At 33.1% G+C, this 21846-nt stretch overlaps 2 protein-coding genes across 11 annotated transcripts; one reads left to right on the top strand and one right to left on the bottom strand.

The window, feature by feature from the left end:
- The first annotated feature begins 6537 nt into the window (after positions 1 to 6537).
- LOC142619757 (putative LRR receptor-like serine/threonine-protein kinase At5g48740) lies at positions 6538 to 12844 on the top strand. Of its 3 annotated transcripts, none has more exons than XM_075793021.1 (16): positions 6538 to 7008; positions 7592 to 8132; positions 8345 to 8796; positions 8904 to 9021; positions 9102 to 9170; positions 9261 to 9329; positions 9419 to 9487; positions 9585 to 9656; positions 9954 to 10022; positions 10090 to 10322; positions 10408 to 10631; positions 10770 to 10896; positions 10979 to 11047; positions 11574 to 11763; positions 11860 to 11992; positions 12408 to 12844. In XM_075793021.1, the coding sequence occupies exons 1-16, from the start codon at positions 6933 to 6935 to the stop codon at positions 12624 to 12626; spliced, it is 2730 nt and encodes a 909-aa protein (XP_075649136.1). In that variant the 5' UTR covers positions 6538 to 6932; the 3' UTR covers positions 12627 to 12844. The 3 variants fall into 3 exon arrangements, with proteins under 3 accessions (XP_075649136.1, XP_075649135.1, XP_075649134.1); XM_075793020.1 differs by having other exon boundaries at positions 10405 to 10631; XM_075793019.1 differs by having other exon boundaries at positions 10399 to 10631.
- LOC142619758 (uncharacterized) lies at positions 11911 to 20946 on the bottom strand. 8 transcript variants are annotated; one of them, XM_075793025.1, is made up of 12 exons: positions 20664 to 20946; positions 19057 to 19386; positions 18588 to 18660; positions 18331 to 18443; positions 18027 to 18111; positions 17760 to 17832; positions 17259 to 17314; positions 16440 to 16505; positions 13882 to 13947; positions 13676 to 13807; positions 13250 to 13327; positions 11912 to 12049 (listed from the first exon to the last, which is right to left on the bottom strand). In XM_075793025.1, exons 1-10 carry the CDS (start codon positions 20861 to 20863, stop codon positions 13727 to 13729), a joined length of 1143 nt encoding a protein of 380 aa, XP_075649140.1. In that variant the 5' UTR covers positions 20864 to 20946; the 3' UTR covers positions 11912 to 12049; positions 13250 to 13327; positions 13676 to 13726. The 8 variants fall into 8 exon arrangements, with proteins under 8 accessions (XP_075649139.1, XP_075649140.1, XP_075649137.1 ...); XM_075793024.1 differs by lacking the exon at positions 13250 to 13327 and having other exon boundaries at positions 11911 to 12049; XM_075793022.1 differs by having other exon boundaries at positions 13250 to 13807.
- Between the last annotated feature and the right edge of the window lie 900 nt (positions 20947 to 21846).

The following is a 21846-nucleotide window of genomic DNA, read 5'->3' as shown; positions in this document are numbered from 1 at the left end:
TTTTTTTCTTTGAAATATTTATGTAAGCTGGCATATATATTTTTATACTAACACAATAAATTTCATAATATTTTTATAATTATTGACGTGTCAATTTCTTACAAGTCAAAATAAAATAATAAAATATGAGACTGTGACTAACCACAACTGAAAATAAATATTTTGAGAAATGTTACAATACTTATTATTATCACAATATTTTCACAATTGTTGAGATTTCAGTTTCTTATAGATCAAATAATAAAAAAATGCTAAATTCACAACATTTTAACATTAATTTCTACCGTGCCTAAATTTTTTTTTTCCCAGTAATCGGTTTGTGTTTTTTTTTTCTTTTAAATATTTATGTAAGCTGACATATACATTGTTATACTGACATAACAAATTTCACAATATTTTTACATATATTGAAGTATCAATTTCTTACAAGTCAAAATAAAATAATAAAATATGAGACTGTGACCAATCACAATTGAAAATAAATGTTTTAAGAATAACAATAATAATGTTATCAGTTTAAAATCAATAATAACTTGTCATTTAGAATTTGTTCTAAAAATGTTATGAATGCAGCATTTTTCTCAAATAAAATTAAAAATTTCTATTCAGATCCTAAAAATGAAGATATTGTGAAAATATTGTGATATTTTATTGTATCCTTAGACTTCTTCTTTAATATAGTCAAATTGGGTGAGCCAAAATTCATGGTTTCACACACAAAATCTATACTAATTTTCTCACTACTAGGGCAGCACGTGCCTTGCACGTGCAGCCAACACTAGTATATATATAAACACCATACTTTATTATGATTAGTATGTAATATAAGTAGTTCAAAGTTTCCTTCTCTGGACGCTATTGTCTCACTATCACTTAAAGGTAGGGATGGAGTAATGCTGTCTACACCACACCATGGGAAATTTTAAACAAGAAAAAGGGTAAATTTGCAATGACAATAATAGAAAAAAGAAGGCCCATTGATTCCTAGTTCTTGACCTCTTTGGTTCTAATAAACAAGTTGAACATAGGCCCCTAATTGATAAGGGCATTTTCGTCCAGTAAGAAAACAGACCTTCCTCATCTATTGGGATGAACAAACTTCGCTCATGGCTCTTCAACCAGCAACTGTCTACCTCCTAAGTTATCCGTCGGACATCATCCAGTTAAACTGACGTTTGGCCCATATGTAACAACCATCTGATGAAGGACTAAGTATGCCAACAGAGAGACGTCAAAACCCACGAGACCCTTGCATCACGTACTTGCGGACAAAGTATCCATGTCGACGGACAGAAGACCATGTCGACGAATGTGCATGGTAGGTCCCACCAGTTTTTGCTTGTCCGTTGCTCATGAGTCTCTACATAGAAATCACTTGCACGCCATGTTTAAGGACCCAACTATACATTTGTATCTTCCCTATATGGGAAGATAAAACTTAAGATCTTGGGACCTTAAACCCAAGATCTTCTCTACATAAAAAAAATTATTTTTTCAGAAAAATAATTATATGAGTAAGATATTTCCTAAAATATATCTTAAGTTTGATTAAAAATGGTTTCATTCAATTGTCTTTAGGGTTTTATTATTGTATTGTCACCAAACAAATGAATAGCAATAAGTATTACATTACAACATTTTGTATTCCTTGTAATAAGTATTCTTATTCTTATATGTGGCATGTCTTTATGTTAAAACCATTTTTCCTCTCTCTTGTATGTGTGTGCGTGTTTGTTTCTCAAAAAAAAAAAAATTCTTATTCCTATGTAATTACCATTATAGTTTACTAAACGTGCCCTTAGTTGAGAGAAGCTATTTCTATTTACTAGGGGAAAAAAAATTAATAGATTGATATTTAATATTATGAGCAATCTTCGTTAAGAGAGCAATTAGGTGTTAGTATTCCATTGACTTAATAATGATAATCCTTTGCTCATTGTTAGTGGTCAGAAATTTGCTTTTGAGAATCAAATAAAAATATGATTAAATTTTCTTCATGTATATACTATATTCCATTATTCATACTTTCTAGTTATTACTATTGTGAAATGGTTTTATAAAACAATTTAAAATATAAATTAAGTACATTCAATAAATGTACTATAAAAATATAAATATTTATTAAATATGATCAATTATGCCAATATTGCTATAAAAAAAAGATTTGATATTTTTAACTTATCTTTAATCAACAACCATATGCCTTTATAATAAAAAAACAATCATTTTGGTTCTGTTCAAATAAATAATATAAAAGATAAAGCATCTTAATTTAAGTTACAAGTTGTGAAGTGTAATGATTAAAACCTTAATTTGTTTTCTTTTATTTTTTGAGATAATTGTTAAGATAAATAAGTGATCATTATAATTTTATGAATGTCAACTAATTTAAGTAATTGGTATATACAATTTGTCACTAATGATATTTTGACTCTATTTAAACTAATTAAGTAATTGGTATATACAATTTTACAGCAGGGTTAAATTGGAACCATTTAAAGGTGTGAGATTTATAAATTTGAAAACACCTCTAAATTATGAGAGAGAGAGAGAGAGAGAGAGAGAGACACAGAGAGATTCATCCTTTTAAAACTATTGGGGAAAAATGGCCAAGGATCATATGGGTTAGTGACATTCCATCTTTTTATTTATTTTTAAAAAAAATTTCCGGAGTTTTGGAGGTAAAATTTCCTCAACTTACACTTGGAGTTAAAAAAAAGAAAAGTAAATTAATTAACTCATTATTTCATTCATTACTCATTAGTTAGTTAACCATATATTGATTATTAGTGCGTGAGCAATTAAGACAATTGGTCAATGAGCATGTGCATCTGGGCTGTGAAATTATAGATTTTGAGTATGAAATTGGAAGCAAAGCTAAAAGGAGCACCACCACAACCACAACCACAACAACAAAAATCAATCATTTGATTTGATGCGGGGTCAAGTCAATGAAGCATCCAATATATGCATTCAAATATTAATACTAATTATTTACTATTTCTCTTACTAAAAAAAGCTGGCATTTAATAACAACGTATGCGATGGGTTGCTAAACTTGCATTCTAAGCATTCGCCAACACAGTTATTTATTTATTTATTATTATAGCTTTGCTTCAGGGTTTAAAGCCACACAATGATGCCGAAAGTTCATAGATAGAAGAAGAAGAAGAAGAAGAAACTTCTGGTATGGATAATGCATGTGAAACTTATAGTTCTAGCCTCTACTCATAATTAAAAGTCATAGTTCATGGGTATGATTTAGAACCAAAGAACTAATTATGTTCAACTAAAATGGCGATACATTTTATTTAAATTAGCTTGTAACTCCATGCAAATACATGGATACACTTAAAAATATACAATAAAATGCATAATATAATATCTATATATATAATTTAAATATTATTGATAGTCATTTTTATATTTTATCAACTCTTTATAAAATTTTGTAAGGATATTATTAGGTATAAAATGTAAATTGTCTATATTTTTTTTAATTATTATGAAACACTTTTTTTTTTTTTTACGATTCATTTATTCTAAACTCTTTAGTTTTTGTACTTAATAACTCACTTAGATGAATAGTTAAGATGTGGTCTTACATTTGATTCTAAAATTAAAAAATAAAACTATTTAAGAATAAATAATGTAGGACACATGACATAAATTGGAATTCTAATTTGAGTTTTTCTTAACTTCACTTATTATTATATATATAGATAATGGGGGAAAAAAAAGAAGAAGAATTAGTGATAAAGGCTAATTAAGGTGGTCTATCTTGCTTGTCAATTCCAACATCAACCTAGCTAGCTAAAACCAGATACACCTTTTTTTCCTTTTCCCTTAACCACACACGTTCCTCTGAAGGAACCTAATATAAATCACTGCTGTCTTGCTAAATAAAATTCTAATTTTCATTATAGAACAATATGGTAGTAGGCTACTAGCTTTAAGGTCTTGTAGCTTAACTAATATTTACAGTGTTATCGATTAGGACATTCAATGTTGAAATGTTACTCCTCCAATCATCAAGTTACTAAAAAAATTAAATGACAATGCTGGCAAGGACTTGTGCTAGATAGTTTTGTCCAAGTACTTGGTGAAAAAGATTACAATCCAAAATTACTGTTTGATAGTAAATAGAACAAAGCTATTGATCGGTTGATTCAATAAGAAATTGGCAGTTAATTAGCACTCAAGTTAGATCACCTAACTACGATATATATATTTGGAGAAATTACTTATTGAAGTTAATTGTTTTCTGATTCACTTTCATGAATAAGTGATTTGAAAAGTTCAACCAACCCATTTTCAAAGTCTGAAGCGGATTAATATAGGTATTGAAAACGTATTTTAATTTTGTCCATCAATATAGATATAATACTGTTCATTTTATTTTGGATTCTATCATTGGCTCTTATCTCATATATTTCTTTGTTTTAATCTTCCAAACCTAACTATTTACTTCTCTTTTTTAAATCCAAATCATCCTATTCTAAAATAAAAAATAAAAAATAAAAAAATCCAATAGTCTTTAATTTGCTATTATTGAGGAATCCTGATATTGAAAGTTTTGAAGCACCCTTGAGCAACTACCTGTGGCACTCTGCCATCTTAATCGATGATCATTTTTTGTCAATTCTACAATATAACGTATGTGACAATCTGCCTGTTAAATTGTATGCCTAACCTATCACTATATTATTTGTTACTATTTTCTGTACTTATTTATACTTGTACGTCTTTACAAAAATGAAACAAAAGAAAATTCTCAGCAAATGCCGGCCTTTTTCTGTCGACTAATTCATACACCACACAACAAGAACTTTCCATTCAACAATTTATAATTATGGGTTATTGTTTACTATTGGCTCAATCAAAGGCAATCATTCTACGTTTTGAAGAAATTGATCCTACCAAATTTACTGTTATACTTGCATCAATATTATGATTTATGAGAATATATATCATATATACATGTGATACATATATTTTGAATCCATGGGCTATTTGTACTTTGTAGTTTTATAATATGCTTTTAGGGTAACCAAATTTACATCTCCTTTACAATTTCAATTTACAAAATACTAAAAATATAAAGGATTATTTGCCACTGTATTCTAAGTTTTGAATTTTTTTTTCTTATCATAAGTAACAAGATTCGACCCTTGGAACTAAAGGACAAGAGTAGATGTCATTAATTAGATTATAAGGTCACTCAAAGAGTATGAATGAGAAGTACCCTTCAATAACAAAAAATGCTATAAATATAGTGGCGCTTTAGAAACGCCAACATATATAGGTCTAGTTTTTTGTAGTGACAATATTTAAAATGGTAGATTATAATAAGTGCAACATTGCTTTCATATATATGTGATTATCATTGACATTACTTTTAATATTACAACAATCATAATTTACCATTTCAGAAAATAAGTGAAAGATGTTGCTTCAATAATTATTGCATGGAAATTTCAGACATAGAGTAAGAAAGTATGAGATGTAGATAAGGCATTTGCAGACAATGTTAATACTAGGAATGACAATTTTTTCCCGCCCCGCTTAACCCACTCCTCCCCACTTCACCCCGCGCGGGTTTTCCCTACCCCACAAAAGTGGTGGGGCGAAAATGAGGCAAGATTTTAGCCATGCACTATGGGGTGGGGCAGGCATGGGTTTAGACTTTTTAGACCCACCCGTCTCCGCCCCGCCCCGCATTACTAAGGGTTATAATTGTAAAAATTTTATACCCTAAACCCTTACTATTTAAACAATCATATCAATATTAGTTTATTTTATTCTACTGAATGTGGTTCTCTGCTGTTATTAAGTTATATGTTATACTATGAGATTTTTATTTTTATTTTTATTTTTATTTTTTTTATGATTGTCTTGTTAAACTCTTGGATTTATTATTCAATTTTTTTAAAAATTGATTTGATTTTATGGAATAAATTTAGTTGTAATTTCAAGTATATTTGTATTAATAAAATAAGTTTTATAAAAAAAAATTGTACTAGTTATATGTTAAATTAACAAAAAGTAAAGTTTTACGAAGTAGGACGGGGCTTCGCAGGGCCCTAAGGAGCTGGGATGGGATGAGAAAGTTTTTTCCGTCATGTGGGACAGGGCAGGAATGGGGCAAGACAAAGACCCCATCTTTCAGCCCGTCCCGCCTCGTTATCATCCCTAATTAACACCCACCCAACAGTGAACGAACATTCCATTTCCATGGTTCCCTATCCGTACATGTACAACATAGGAAAAACTAATTAATAGTCAGAGCCCCATCACAACGCCATTTACATACAATAAATATCTGACTGACTTGAAACAAACCAGGTACATATAATTTTATATCTGACCGTGTTAACTTTGAGGACCTAGTCGTCAACTACCACTAGATAGAGACAAAATATAAAGAAAGAGAATGTGCGTGTAATTAACTATGTTCTTCTTCATCGTTTATTTCTTCTTCAATATCCTTTTCAATTTTCATTTTCAACAACTACCACAGCAGCCAGAATAGGAAAAATAGCAGCTTTCTTTTTTTTGTTTTTGTTTCTGTTTCAGTAACATATATTTTCATCACTAACCGAAAGCTATAATAATCATTACCACTACCACCACGCTTAATAGTACCATGGCCATCATCATCCATTACATATAGCCTTTCTTTTTCTTACAGCTTCAAACTCAAGAAAAGAAGAACCCCACTTTTACTCATTACTCTCTCAGCAAATTGTCACCACCCCACCCAAATAAACACAATCATTTACTTTATTTCTTGTTACTCTTCTGAACACACGTCCTTTTCTCTTATTCTTTTGTTAAACCATAAACTTTCACTCCAGCCTTTGTGAGATCAGTCTCTTGAGTTTCTGAGGGACAAGAAAAATACTTGAAATTGGTTGCGGGATTCTGAGTTCATGAACATGCAGCGTTTCTGGGTTGGCTTCCTTCTTTTCTGTGGCTTTTTCGTTGTTGGTTTTTGTGACCAAGATGGTACGTTTTGTTCCCCTTGTGTGTATTTTTTTTTTTTAACAAATCTTTTTTTTTATATATAACGAATCTAAAAGTGTATTTAATGTCTCATCATTTAAAATTTTAAAATATCATAATACTCTATATTCTCTCAAATCAAGGACATAAAATCTTAACCATGAAATTGACTGTATTTATTTTTTTTATGGGGCAGAATACTGAGGGGGTGTTTGGTAGAGTAGTTTGAGATGAGTTTTTTGAAATACGTGTGGGTGAAAAAGTGTGTGAAAATGTGTGTAATGTTGTTTAAAATGTAAAAATATGAGTTTGAAATGCTAAACCAAATAGGCCCTTAATTTTACTCTTTGGAAGCAGATTTTTTTTTTTTTTTTGGGGGGAGGGGAGTTTGTCTTGAATTTGTACTACAATGTCATGCATGCACTGCTCTCCATTTGGTTAATATGAAAATTGACAATTTAGTACAAATTTTGCATGTCATTACGCTTAAGGCTTAGCACAATGAGGCATTTTGTTTGATACAGATTTTTGAGATTTGAAAACCATAATTTATCTGGAAATTTGCTTATTTATACAAATGGTACAGGTTTTTTGAGCATATCTTGCGGTGGAAATACTAGTTATATTGATTCATCAAAAATATCATGGGTCCCTGATGGTGCATATGTAAGCACAGGCAACATCACCACCGTGAAGTACATTGAGGGTACCTCCACATCCAATGTCCCAATCCGGTATTTTCCCAATACTCAAGGTCGCCAGTGTTACACATTACCGGTAAATAATGTGTCATCCTTGGTTCTTGTAAGAGCCAAATTTCTGTACCAAAACTATGATGGACTTGGGAAACCCCCTGCATTCTCTGTTTCCCTTGGGAGAGCTATTACTAGCACTATAAATCTCACTACTAATGATCCTTGGACAGAAGAGTTTTTATGGTCAGATAATAAGGAAACACTGTCATTCTGCTTGCTTGCTATACCGGACGGTGGATCTCCTCTCATTTCTTCACTTGAAGTAAGGCCACTTCCTCAAGGAGCCTATGCAAGTGGCATGGGAGATTCCCCCATTAAGTCACTTAGGAAGAGTTATCGAATCAATTGTGGTTATGCCAATGGCTCATTGAGGTATAAACATTCAACCTCAACCTCCTTTTCACATTATATATAGCTTGAATGATTTAAGTAATTTGTTAGAATAATGATTAAATTTTATGTGCCAACAGGGTTTAAGAAATGATTGAATTCACCATTTCTTAATCGCTTACACTTTTAGGACAATCACTATTTTTTATCTAAAACTTTCTGTGATTGGTTTGTAACTTTGTGTTAAAATGTAGGTATCCTTTGGATCCATATGATCGTATATGGGACGCTGATCAAAATTTTACACCCTCTCATGTGTCAACGGGGTTTAATATCCAGCGTAACTTCAATCTGTCTACTCTAAGGGAGAGTCCACCTGCTGCTGTTCTTGAAACTGCGAGAGTTCTGGCAAGAAGGGAAGTGCTGACATACAACCTTCCTCTTGATACACTAGCAGATTACTACATTGTCCTCTATTTTGCTGGGATTGTTCCTGTTTCACCTATGTTCGATTTATTAATCAATGGAGATGTTGTACAATCAAACTATACTGTAAATCTGTCAGAGATTAGTGCTCTATACTTAACGAGGAAAGAGATCACGAGCTTGAACATCACACTAAAGAGTATCACCTACTACCCTCAAATCAATGCAATAGAGGTTTATCGGATAGTTGATATTCCTTTGGAAGCTTCATCAACCACAGGTTCCATCGAGCTTTTCATTGTGTATTACTTGATAAGGTCAATATTCCAGTAGCTAGATCTCTACATCTTTCTTACTCATATATGGTCTGTTAAAACTTTCTTGCAGTTTCAGCACTTCAGGTTATTCAGCAGTTCACTGGTTTAGATCTGGGGTGGCAAGACGATCCGTGCTCTCCTACTCAATGGGATCATATTGGTTGTGAAGGAAGCCTTGTTACATCATTGTATGGACATATTGCACATGAATGTGTTAATTATGGGGATTATTTCTCATCCATGGTCTCATTTATGTGCCTTATTTCAGGGAACTTTCAGACATCAACCTTAGGACAATTAGTCCTACTTTTGGTGACTTGTTGGATCTCAAAACTCTGTAAACTCCTTTAACCTCAGAGAAATGCCTTAAATTAACATTTGGTTTGGTCAGATAGTTTCTTATGATATATTTGTTGTTATGCCCCAGGGATTTGCATAACACATCGCTTACCGGTGTGATACAGAATTTCGGTAACTTGCAAGACCTTGAGAAATTGTAATACCTCCTTGGACTACTCTTAAGTCTTAATCCATTTTTGCTTTATTTAGGAAAAATGAAAATAATCAAGTAATTGGAATTTTCAGGAACCTGAGTTTCAATGAGCTAACATCCTTTGGTTCAGATTTGGAGAACTTGGTTAGCCTTAAAATTCTGTAAGTCGTCTGTTTCTAGACCAATATATGGACTCAAAATGAGATACTGATAGTGCATTCTCTCTCTTCTCCTTTGCTTTTCTTCATTTTTCTACAGGGACTTGCAAAATAATAGCTTACAGGGCATTGTTCCTGACAGCTTGGGAAATTTAGTGAACCTTCACTTATTGTAAGCGAATATTAAGATCAAATAGATTCAATTAGTGATTCCTCTCCATTTCAAAAGAATTCATTTCATGGTTTGGATTAAATAATACATATCTAAAAGTGTATTAAGTGCCATGTCATTCAAAATTTTTAAAAAAGTGGCACACTATACATGGTTAGGTCCAGAAAATAAAATTTTGGTCGTGAGTCCATTTCCAATGGAATGGAGAGGATCCTATTTCTTGCAAGATACTCTGTATCTAATTTTGATAAAAGCATGTGCTTCACTAGATGAGATATCCTATCCTGCATTCTGCAGGAATCTGGAGAATAACAACCTGCAGGGTACCCTCCCGCAGTCTTTGAACAAAGAAAGTTTGGAAGTTAGGTATGGAAAAAGTATTGTTGTCATTTAAACTATTACTTTAGCATTCTGATAAATCAATTTTGTACAGAACATCGGGAAACTTGTGCCTTTCGTTCTCCACAATGACATGCAATGATGTTTCATCCAACCCTTCAATTGAGACACCACAAGTTACTATTTTCACCAAAAAAAAGCCGAGTAGACATAACCGTATAGCAATTATAGCTGGTGCAGCTGGTGGAGCAGTACTTGCTCTTATCTTATCTCTTGCAGTATTCCTGTACATAAAGAAAAATAGAAGTGAAGTTACATATACATCAAGTATGTGAGAGTTACCATTCTTGTTGCGCATTGAAGTTTTTACTTGACTCTTATATGAGCTATATGTTACTCTTAGGGGCAGCAGCAGAGATGCAAAACTGGAATATAGCAACTGATATGCGAAACTGGAATGCAGCAAAAGTCTTTTCCTACAAAGAAATCAAAGCAGCTACAAACAACTTCAAGGAGGTTATAGGCCGTGGTAGTTTTGGATCTGTTTACCTTGGAAAGCTTCGAGATGGAAAGTTAGTAGCCGTGAAAGTGAGGTTTGATAAAAGCCAACTTGGGGCTGATTCTTTTATCAATGAGGTCCACTATCTGAACTCTTCTTTGCATACACTGGATTCATGAGAAAAGTGGATTACGCTTCCTGTTTTATCTATCTTGAGAGTAATGATTCTCTTGCAATGTTACCTAATCTTTTTCAATATTATGGATTGTTTTTAGGTCTATCTATTGTCACAAATTCGTCATCAAAATCTTGTATGTTTGGAAGGATTCTGTCATGAATCAAAGCAGCAAATACTAGTCTATGAGTATCTACCTGGGGGATCATTGGCTGATCACCTTTATGGTATGTTATGCATGATACATATTTGGGACACCTTATTGCTTTTATGAGAATTTCCAGTTTTCATTGTTGATGTTACTTCCAGGTATAAACAGTAAAAAAGCTTCATTAAGTTGGGTTCGCAGACTGAAAATTGCTGTTGATGCTGCAAAAGGTACGTGCTTTTTCTATTATCAAACTGAAAAAAAAGACAACATAGGAAAGCAATCATCTTTGCAGATGGAAGAAACATGAAAGTCTGAGTTTCTATAGTTATATGATAAATTAGAATATAATAATTTCTGGATCTACATATGAAATAATATAGCTTTAACTGACAAAGATATGTTGAACACAAAAATGCTCAGACCATATAGTCAAATTTTACTTTATAGCAGTCGTTTAGTTCTGCATTATGAACAGATATGTGGGCAGCTATTTTATGGTTTTTAGGACGACTTTGTGCTTCTTTGGATCACTTATGTAATATCCTTCATCATTTACATAGTAACCAACTGTTTGATAATAAGTAGACCAAAAGCATTACCATGGAAAACAAGATGATTAGAATATCATAGCAAATTAACTTTATTCTTGTTAATTAATAGAAATCTGTAGAAGTCCTATTTCATTCTTAATATTCCACCATTACTATTGAAGGGGATAAATGGTTCCATTTCTGAGCCTCGTTTCTTTTGAAGGATTGGACTATTTACACAATGGAAGTGAACCGCGTATCATACACCGAGATGTGAAGTGCAGTAATATCCTTTTGGACATGGAAATGAATGCGAAGGTCTGTGACTTTGGCCTCTCTAAACAAATAACCCAGGCAGATGCAACTCATGTGACAACTGTTGTCAAGGGAACTGCTGGCTATCTAGATCCTGAGTAAGTTTTCAAAACAAAAAAAAAAAAAACCATAGACAGAAAGGATATTTATTGGTTCTTGATGATTTTGATGCTTAAAAGGAATGTCATGTGCAGATATTATACTACCCAACAGTTGACCGAGAAAAGTGACGTCTACAGCTTTGGGGTCGTTCTTTTGGAACTCATTTGTGGTAGAGAACCATTGAGCCACTCAGGAACTCCAGACTCATTCAATTTGGTCTTATGGGTAAACTGAAGCTCATCTTGTACTCTATGCCCAGTAATATTTGTCAATTTTCTGCCCCTGCAAGAACAAATGGTTACGATTTCTGAAGTAGCCTTGTTTGCTTACATTTGTAGTAATTCTTGGACTATAGGCTTAAATGGACATGAAAACAACCAGTTGAATATCTAAAATTTTCGTTTAACTTTGCTTGTTTGAACCATAACGAAACAATGATTTGTGCTTCCTCATCAAAGATTAGGAAATGGGAACAACTCCTAGTGAATGTCTAGGTCCTTAGCATAGATATTGATATAGTGTCAGTCTTTGTATTTGCATAATCTCAAATCTGAAAGTTAAGTAGTGAATGCTCCATTCAGAGGATGATATTGATGAGTGTAACATTGACATTGTGTGTTTTTGGATTTGCCAACTGCAGGCCAAGCCCTATTTACAAGCAGGTGCATTTGAGATAGTGGACGAGAGCTTAACAGGAACATTTGAAGTAGAGAGCATGAGAAAGGCAGCCTTCGTTGCAGTGAAGTCAGTAGAGAGAGATGCATCACAAAGGCCACCTATTGCAGAGGTATTGGCAGAGTTGAAAGAAGCCTATAGCATTCAGCTCTCCTATCTAGCATCTTTCGAGCATGGAAGCTGATTACTGGTCAATACAACTTATGAAATATTTATCCTCAAACTAAGACTTCTATTTATTTTTTCTTTACATTTCCTTTTTGAGTATGTAAATAGAATGAAGTCTTCTCAAAGTAAAATCAAGCAGAATTTCCTTGAATGCCAATATTAATAGAGATGTATTAAGGTTTACTATTAGTTACTTTTTGACAATGTTAAGAAGAGACTGTATATAACTGATAATGGCAGCAACTAAAACTTTTTTTTTTCCTGCAAGTTATCCTAGGTTCGACATAGTGGTTAACTGATTTGGCAGGACACAACAACAATTGGCCTGAGATATTCACATATTAAGAAACATACGCATGATGACAAGAATACATACTCGGCAAAATATAAAAAGACAATAATGCACTCCTACACTCACAAGCTCAACAATCATCATCCACTAGTGTCAGCCAGTCTCAGAGTAAAGCATTGTGTTATGAATTCACTCTATTCTCTGCAAAACCGCAAGCCCTTACCTGCTTGTGAGGCCATAAGGTTGCATGTATATGTATAACTACCTGTCTATGTGCCAGCTATCCATAGTGTGTAATGTATACCAAACAACTAAAAATTCCATGACCTCAAAATAAAGTACAATACCATAAGTTGATCATGTTTGTTGCCCCGATGAAGATGAAAATGGTAAGTCCCTTACGGTTCTTCAATTATTACATTGATCTGTTCTCCAAGAAAGTGTATTATATTAAGAAAATCTAAAAGAGAGAATACTGACAATGACACGCATCAATTAGTTGTATGCTAACTTTTTGCTTACAACAAGTGGAGTTAGGGGATTCGAACCCAGGTTCTCCCCACTCAAAGAACTAGATCGTGTTCTTGAGCCACAAGGCTTTCGACTACCTGTATGCTAACTTCGTACATCATTTTGTCACACTAATATTAGGCCATTTTCTCTATATGAATAACCCCAGAGAATTGGATAACAGTATAATTGTTCAACAAAAGGTTGCATTTACCTACAAAATGTGAATTAGAAGTCATATCTCAGTATGTACTAATTGATACCTTCTATCCTCTCTTTCTGGGTGCTACTTGATCGAGAAACAACTATGAGAACTAGGAGGAGTAGCGGCGTCGCAGGATAAGGAATAATGCCGTTGAAGCAGCCACAGCATACGGGAAAACAGTCCAAACTCCCTATATAGTTATAGAGGTTACATCCATTTATTTGTATAATAAGAACTTTTCAATGCAAACAGAAATCTGCTTACCACTGCTGTTGCAACTGTAGCAAGGGCAGCCACAGGATGCTCCCTCAACAAGAATCCAATCCCTAACTGGGCTCAGAAAGCCAAGAGTGAAAAAAACATTAGCTACTGAACTAAAAGCTTGCTATTGAGTTACTTTCATGTTAGTTTTAACTGTCATTAATAGTTACAAAAAGAAGGGAAGATTAAATCCTGAAAATTTGAAACTTGAGCATGTCTGATTTAACAGTGAGTGACTGTGCTTGACTTAAAATGAGCATGCACCCAGCAGGAAAACCTTCACACAGAATGATAGACATTAAACCTATAAAAATCGACTTTTTTTTTTTTTAAAGTTTTAGTCATTTCAGCAAGCGTCAGAAGTTGAGGTAATGACAGCACCTAAGATGTGATTATATCTCCCTTATTAAACATTCATGAAACATCATATGCATTAATGATACAAATTTTAGCCATAGGTGTCATAGTGTGTATATTTTGCTCTAGGATCCAACTTTCAATCAAGAAAACTCTAGAATGCAAATTACGCTAAATGAAAACCTCTAATTCTAAAAGAAAAGCAATAGAAATACAAGAATAGATTGAAAGCATAAGACATTACACACATTAATGACAGTTTTTGATGTATTGATTTTGATAAATTCTAAGAGCAAATGTAATGAATGCAATGAAAAGGACTTTGTAAACAGAACAGAAAAGTTTTCTTTTCTCCAAAGCTGCCTCCATAAATCTTTTAGTCTTCTTCAACCAATGAGACTTCTGGAAAGACCAGCAGAAACTCTTCTTCTCTGAAAAAATTTCAGCAGAGTTTCAGCTCTTTCTGCCAGGACGCACCTGTTTATATAGAGGAAGCTATGAGAGTGTTTTGATTTAACTTTGAATTTTAGAAGTCCAATCATAGAGATCTAGCCACACTTCTATCTTTATCTATAAATCAATCTCTTCTGTAACTAATTCTCTTCTATAGGCAGTGATTATTTCTATATAATAAAAAATCTTCTTGCTTAAAATTTGAGTGTCAGAATATTATCTTTATCAGCCTATTTTGGAGTGGGGAAGGAATGGAGTAGAATGGAATAAATTCAAAGGAATTTTTTTTAATAACATTCAATCTATTCTTTGTTTGGAAGTTTTTTTCTTTTTTTTTTGATAAGTTTTTTTGGAAGTTAAGTAGGAAGGAATGGAATGGCCATAAAGGAATTTTAATTCCCAAAAGTAGGAGGAACACCCGTATTCCTTCACTGAAATTGAGGTGAAATATTGATTTTCCTTCTATTTTGAAGAGAAAAAAAAGTGAAATATGGAGGTTAAAGTAAAATTTTTTTTTTTTTTCATTTTCCTTCTATGTTTTATGAACTCCCAAACACAAAGGAGAAAACACATCATATTCCATTCCATTTCACTCTCTTTTTTTTTTTCCGTACATAGTGTAAATGATTTGCGGACCCATTGTCCATTGACAATGGTTACAGGACTTTTTTAATTCTCAAATTAATCTAACATGCTCTTTACATGCAAAATTTTGGTCAGGCAAAATCTATTTCAAATTAATCAGCACATGACCTTGGTGTACTAAGTTTTACTTCCCACGCCATTTTAAGAATAGTAGTCCCCAATGAACTTACTTTGTTTCTTGAAATTTTTAGCCAGGGGCCTGAAATTTGACCCATATTCAGCTCCAATTTGATAATATTTTTGGCATTATTTTACCTCCCTTTAAAAGCACAAAATTTTTACTTATAAAGCTGCGTTTTTAAGTCTAGGCCCTTTTAATTTTTCAAAGGTTGTTTGGACTTTCTAAAGCTTTAAAGATATTTATCTCAATTATAAAACTCGGCTTTCAACATGTACAAAGAAATGTTTATTTAGTATGCAAAGCCTTGTCAATCTTGATGGGGTCTCACCCTTTTTTTTTTTTTTAAATATCTATTTTTGTGAATTTTTGGTAAAAATAATAGATATTAAATTAGAAGGATTTTATATGAGATAAAAAGTCAAAATATATTAATCTCCTTTTATGATGCTCTATTCTAAGCTAGCCCATATATTCATTGCTTTTTCACCATGCAAATTCAAGTCAAGAAGTTTGTTTTTTCAGAATCATTAAGCAATGCATTTTTGACTTGATTGAAGGAATTATTAAAATGTAAAATGACTTTCTTTCTTTTATATTAAAAATATATATATAAAAAGATATATATTTTAACAGATTAAAGAAAAGCCTGGGTCGATATTGATAACGTTATCAACACGGAAAAAAATACTAAAACTGGGTTTAATAATTATCAAATAATCCATAAAATTAATAAGAAAGGCATTTTATATCTGATGATTCATCAAGATCAGAAAATTCACCCATCCAATCAAAAAAAAAAATTGTTGATTAGATGGAAATGAATGAAGAATAAATTATTAGGGTTCACTATGAGTAAAATTTAGAAGATGTATAGGTCTGATCTTCAACTTTAAATAATCCTATCAATGTATAGAAAATCGATGAAACCCTTCATTGTTTATCCCTGTATATATAGCCACAAGTTCACCAACAGAATTGAACTCACCTGAAGGGGAAGAGTAATCAAGCCACCACAACAGACTCCAGCAAAGAAGCACTCTGGAGAAATACCCTGCCCTCAGATTAAGCACGTCATCCCCAAGATGATAATAGAATTTAACAGTCAGATACCGGTTGCATTCAATTCATACGTGTGTTTATGCCATCGAAAACAACAAACTTGTCAGTTATATCTAAGATGAATTATACTTGACGATGATCAAAGTACATTCTTCAGCTTTTTCTATAGTTATAAAAAATATAATAACAAAAGAATATTGTAGGATCTAATTTCCTGGATATTTGTTTGACAAATCCACAGCACCATATCCCCATATTATTTTTCTCATATGGTTATTTAGTCTCCCATAAAACTTTATTTCCTTATATCCTTAGATTAAACACTGTCTACCTTCCAAAATTGTTGCTTTAGCTTGACCCATTATGTTCCTCCTAAGGCAAGTTTCACAACTAGCATCCTAGTCCCCTTCCCTCTTCTTTTCGAAACTTGCTTGGTCCCATTTGCATAAGTTCCATTCCTGAGTATTATTAAATGATTGATCACACCCAACAACTTAAGAGAAATTGAAGACATGCCCAGCCTATCAAGAACACACATGTGATGCAAGTGAAGACCAAAACATAATAGACTTAAGTATTTTTATATCAGTCAATGTTTTCTCAAACATCAAGAAATGGCTTTTAAGAGCAAAACCCATTAAACATAAACAAGCCTACCATGCCACCCAGATTAGACAACTCATACAAAGTGGTAAAGTGGTAAGAGATGAACATTAAAAAACCAATGTTTCACAGTAATACTAACCATGGCCCCTGCTAGGAAAGCTGTTGGATTTCTCACTCCTAGGGAAAATCGTTCTACTGCAGATTAAAATGAATAAGAACATACAAGTTAGTAATATGCTCAAAGAAGCTTCATTATCCATACACACTGTTCACTTAACAATATGAAGTGCTTGATTGAACATATCCACTGTGTTTTACAGTAGCTAATCATGTTTAGAGAGTAAAACATGAAAAAAAAAAACATAATGATAGCTAAGTGAGTAGGGACAATATTGCTGTGGACCCTGTATTGATGTACAAGGGTACCGTCAAAGGCTCAAAGCCTAACAGGAATGCTGAATCATCCAATTACAATGCAAGGAAAATCTGTTATCCATATAAATTTTATAAAAGAAATGCCAATTATTGTAAGATATAAAATCAGGTAACATGTCCTCATGAGAGATACCCGAGACTGCGCATGCAAATTGAAAATTTTAATAAAATCTCACATAATTATAACAAAGCTCTTAGAGCTCACCAAAGCCAGAGAGATTGCGATATTTTTGCACCGTGTGAGTAATGTTTAAGGCCTTCTCTTTGCCAATCCCTAACTACAGTCATTATCAGGATTGTAATATTTCCACAGAATGAGAACAGTAAATCAGTTTAGTTTTTTTTAATGGTTGCAGATAAGAAGTCTTCATATGCAGATAGATATAATAATAAATGTTTGGGATTTTGTGGATGTACTTATCTATCACAATGAGGAATGAAAAAAATTCAGAAGCAAATAACTTGAACTTACCCTTGAACAAACATCATCAGATGCCCCTGATTGCCTGAAAAGCTTCCCCAGATAAAATGGTATCAGATCACTGATGCAAACTCCCCTGAAAGATGACTGTAACATTTCAGAATAACAAAAGAGAGCAGTAGACAGACAGCAAAAAAACACACTAACTGCTACAGTAAAGTACAGAGCAGCATTCTTGCAGACAATACTGGTAGGCTTCACTTCCCAAGTCAATTCTTTGGAAAAAAAAAAAAAAAGGTCAACTATGTAACAATGGCTGCAAAGAATTTAAGGTTAATATAGAGCTATAACTAACCAGTATACCCACAGAATGGTGGATATTATGTACGGAGCATTTCTCGAGAAAGATTCAGCAAAAGAGTGCCATGTCCCATCCAAAGTCAGCATCCGTGCTAAAGTTATGCCAACCTAAAATTTAAATCCAAAGGTCACTCATAAGTTCAAACAACACTGAATTATAAGACAATGTTGGTACAGACCAGAAACAGTACTAAATCCAAAGAGGTAATAACTTGAGATTGTGAATCAGAAGTACCAATAAAGAGGACAGACCCAAATATTTAGAGCCTCTTCACTAATGAAAAGTCCACACCCAGCAGCCATAAGTAACCAAAAGTAGATCCATCTGCATTGCAGTATATTTGTAAATTCCTCAAAACTTTTCTATTAATGAAGTAACAATGGCGAATGCAAAGCAAACATGATGATGGTTTTCAAGTTAAAATATAAAATTTAGCTCTAACTGAAAATGAACTCCCATGGATTGAATTTCAATATTAAACTATAATTTCACCTCCCCTACCAGCAAAAAAAAAATTGAATTAATAAAAAATCACAGTTTGCATCAGGATGAATTTTAATGGCAGATTATTTTGTTGCTGATAAGTCTAACTGGAGATAGATATAAAGGAGCAATCTGTTTCAGTGAATTATGTAAAAATTTAGAGACAGTTCTGGAAGGCCAGCTCAAAAGAAAACTAGAGCTTTTTTATTGAGTGGGGAGCCAGACTAATGCGCATACCCTGGTGCATATTCTGGAAGTACAACATTGTATCCAAAAGCTTTGAAAGTGAAACCAACAGGGGGAGCAACCATTACTGAAGAGGATGAACCTTCAGCCAGAAATTGAATTCCAAGCGACGATCCAAGAACAGGCCACTTGAGGCAAATAGATATTATCGTGACTGTTGCAGCTATGCCCAGCACAATTGCCACTTTAGCCAGGAATGAACCACGTCCATTATTCTCATTTCCAATCACCTCATCAGTTAATCTATCTTGCTCATCCAGAATATCTTGAGATCTAGCATCTTCATAACTCTCTGCATTCTCCTGTTGAAAGCTTCTAATCCTATTTGCAAAAACAAGATATATTACATTCTATGCTCAAAATGACAAAAATAAAAAAAGAACAGACGAACGATTGGAAGCTGCAAGGCATTACACCAAAAAAATTTGAAACATACATGCTTCAGGCATTACATGAAGGAAAAAATTATTGCCAGTTTTACTACAAAATGCTTACCAACTAATGTGGCAAGAATTTAATTAGTGCCACTTCAATAGCAGAATAAATACACGTACTAGTTACATTTTTGTGATAAATGAGTGGAGACGCATAAGTTTGTAAGACTTCCATAATAAAATGTGTACTTTCCCTAGTATCACTCTCACATGAAAACCATCGAAGTTCTACACACACAACACGAATTATTGGATGTTTGAGAATGGCATCTGTAAAAGCTAACTTGTCCAAATTACGTAAGAAATATATTACTTTTGGACAAAATTTAGCTACAAAATTGGTTGTAACATAATGTTACAACCTTACTCAATATCTTTTTTATTGGAGGTAAATTTTGACAAATCCACCATTGGATTACGTCTTCTTCTTATATCCTCCATGCTTATAAAATTTCTAAAAAATTAAAAATCAATAGCTATGTCATCAATAAATTTTTTAAATTGCAAATTATTGTAATTTAAAATTATGCATAAAATATAAATTTATAAATCATATACTAAATAATATCCGATTGACACAAAATTTGACATGTGTATTAAGAGCATAAAGAACATGCAATTCAATGATTAAAATTTCAAAATATGTAGTAATGTTTATTTTATTGAGTAAAATTGTAGCTGAGGTTATAACCAATTTTGTAAGTTACTTTTTGAAAATAAGAGAAATTTCTTATAATCGAGGTAAATATCAAGTTCCTGAAAACATATGAAGAAGCAGTGTAACTTAAGCGCAAGCAATTACTACATAATAGTACTTTGATTAGTAAAGCGATAATGAACCTGAAAACCATCATAGTTGTCATTAGGTCTAGATTATATTGGTCGATATACCAACACATAAATTCAGCGATCATTTATCAATCAAGAATGTATAAATTGCTCAAGGCATTGAATATCCACCCAAAACATCAAAACCCAGCATCAAATTCTGACACTTTTGCTGGCTACTGAATGTATATCAACTAATTGAGCACAAAAATGAAGCAACAGAGAAAATCAGTCAAATTCAAACTTTCACCACTGCCTTTTGTTTTTCATTCTTTTTGTTTTCTGAGCAACCAAAGATTAGAATGATTAAGAACCAAGTAAGCAGATGAAAGTTACCTCCAAGTTGAGGATTTGAAGAAGTGGGAAACCAACAAATGTCCATTATCTTTTGCAAACAACCTGTGATTGACACAGAGATAGCGTGAATGCTTGATGGGTTGTGGAGTAAAGGACTTATTATTAGAAGTTAAGGTGGGTGGGTGTGACAAAAAACACCCATGTGCTAGAACTGCAAATGGAAAGGTTTTTGAAGCCATTTTGTACGAGTATTGATGATGATGCCAGTAACAGAACAGAGTTATTTGTATGATCCTGCGATGTTGGTTACCATGTTAGAAAAATGAGGAGGTTTTAGTTCCATGTGGTGGGGAGTGAATGGCTAATCAGTTTAGAGTTAAGAGAATATGCCTAGTATTAGCGTGTGGTAAAGGAGATGCTCTTGGAAACCGATGTTTTAGGGTTTTTTTTTGCAAAATAACTATAAGGTCCAAACTATATTATTAGTTAGCTAAATTTGAAACTATTTTAGTTTCTAACAAATCAAGTCTAGAGGACTCGATTTGGGTTTATAAATCGAGTATAGCGTACTTGATTTTCCTATCATGGCTTCAGCTGAGGTGGACAAAGTGTCCACATAGGACTAGAAATCGAGTTCATTGAACTAAGTTTTGGGACATAAAAATCGAGTCCTTTGGACTCGAGTTCCTAGTTTGGTCCCACCAGGGCCTTTTTACACTCAGGTCACGTGCTTAGGCACATGGATCACTTTAAAGGAGATCGAGTCTACTGGACTCGAACTCAATTTTTTGTCAGGTCCCACCATTGCTTTTCGGCCACGCGGATGTAACTCAAGTAAATTAGACTCGATTTCTCTTCTTTTGAAAATCGAGTCTACTGGACTCGATTTTAGTGAATGGTCCATAGCCCGTCCACATGTCATGTGGGTCCCAACTGGACCTTTTTTCCCCCTTTACCCGGCTCACAAATTACTCTTCAGCTCTCACATTCTCTCTTCAGCTCTCACACAACTTTCCTCAAGCTCACACTCACATTCCTCAAGTCTCACACAATTTGTCACATTAACAACAATCTCTCACAGGTAATGTTTATACAATATTGGAAATATCTTTTGTTAGTTAATATTATGATCATTTGCTAGGTTTTTTCTTTTAAGAAACAATTAGAACGTATTAGGTAATTTTTTTTTTTTTTGTTAGTGGAAATATTGTGATTAATTTAT

The sequence above is a fragment of the Castanea sativa genome, chromosome 12, assembly GCF_040712315.1.
Source record: "Castanea sativa cultivar Marrone di Chiusa Pesio chromosome 12, ASM4071231v1".
In the NCBI taxonomy this organism is placed as follows: domain Eukaryota; kingdom Viridiplantae; phylum Streptophyta; class Magnoliopsida; order Fagales; family Fagaceae; genus Castanea; species Castanea sativa.
Note: the sequence above shows the minus strand (reverse complement) of the source record. Positions and strands in the feature narration are given on the sequence as shown.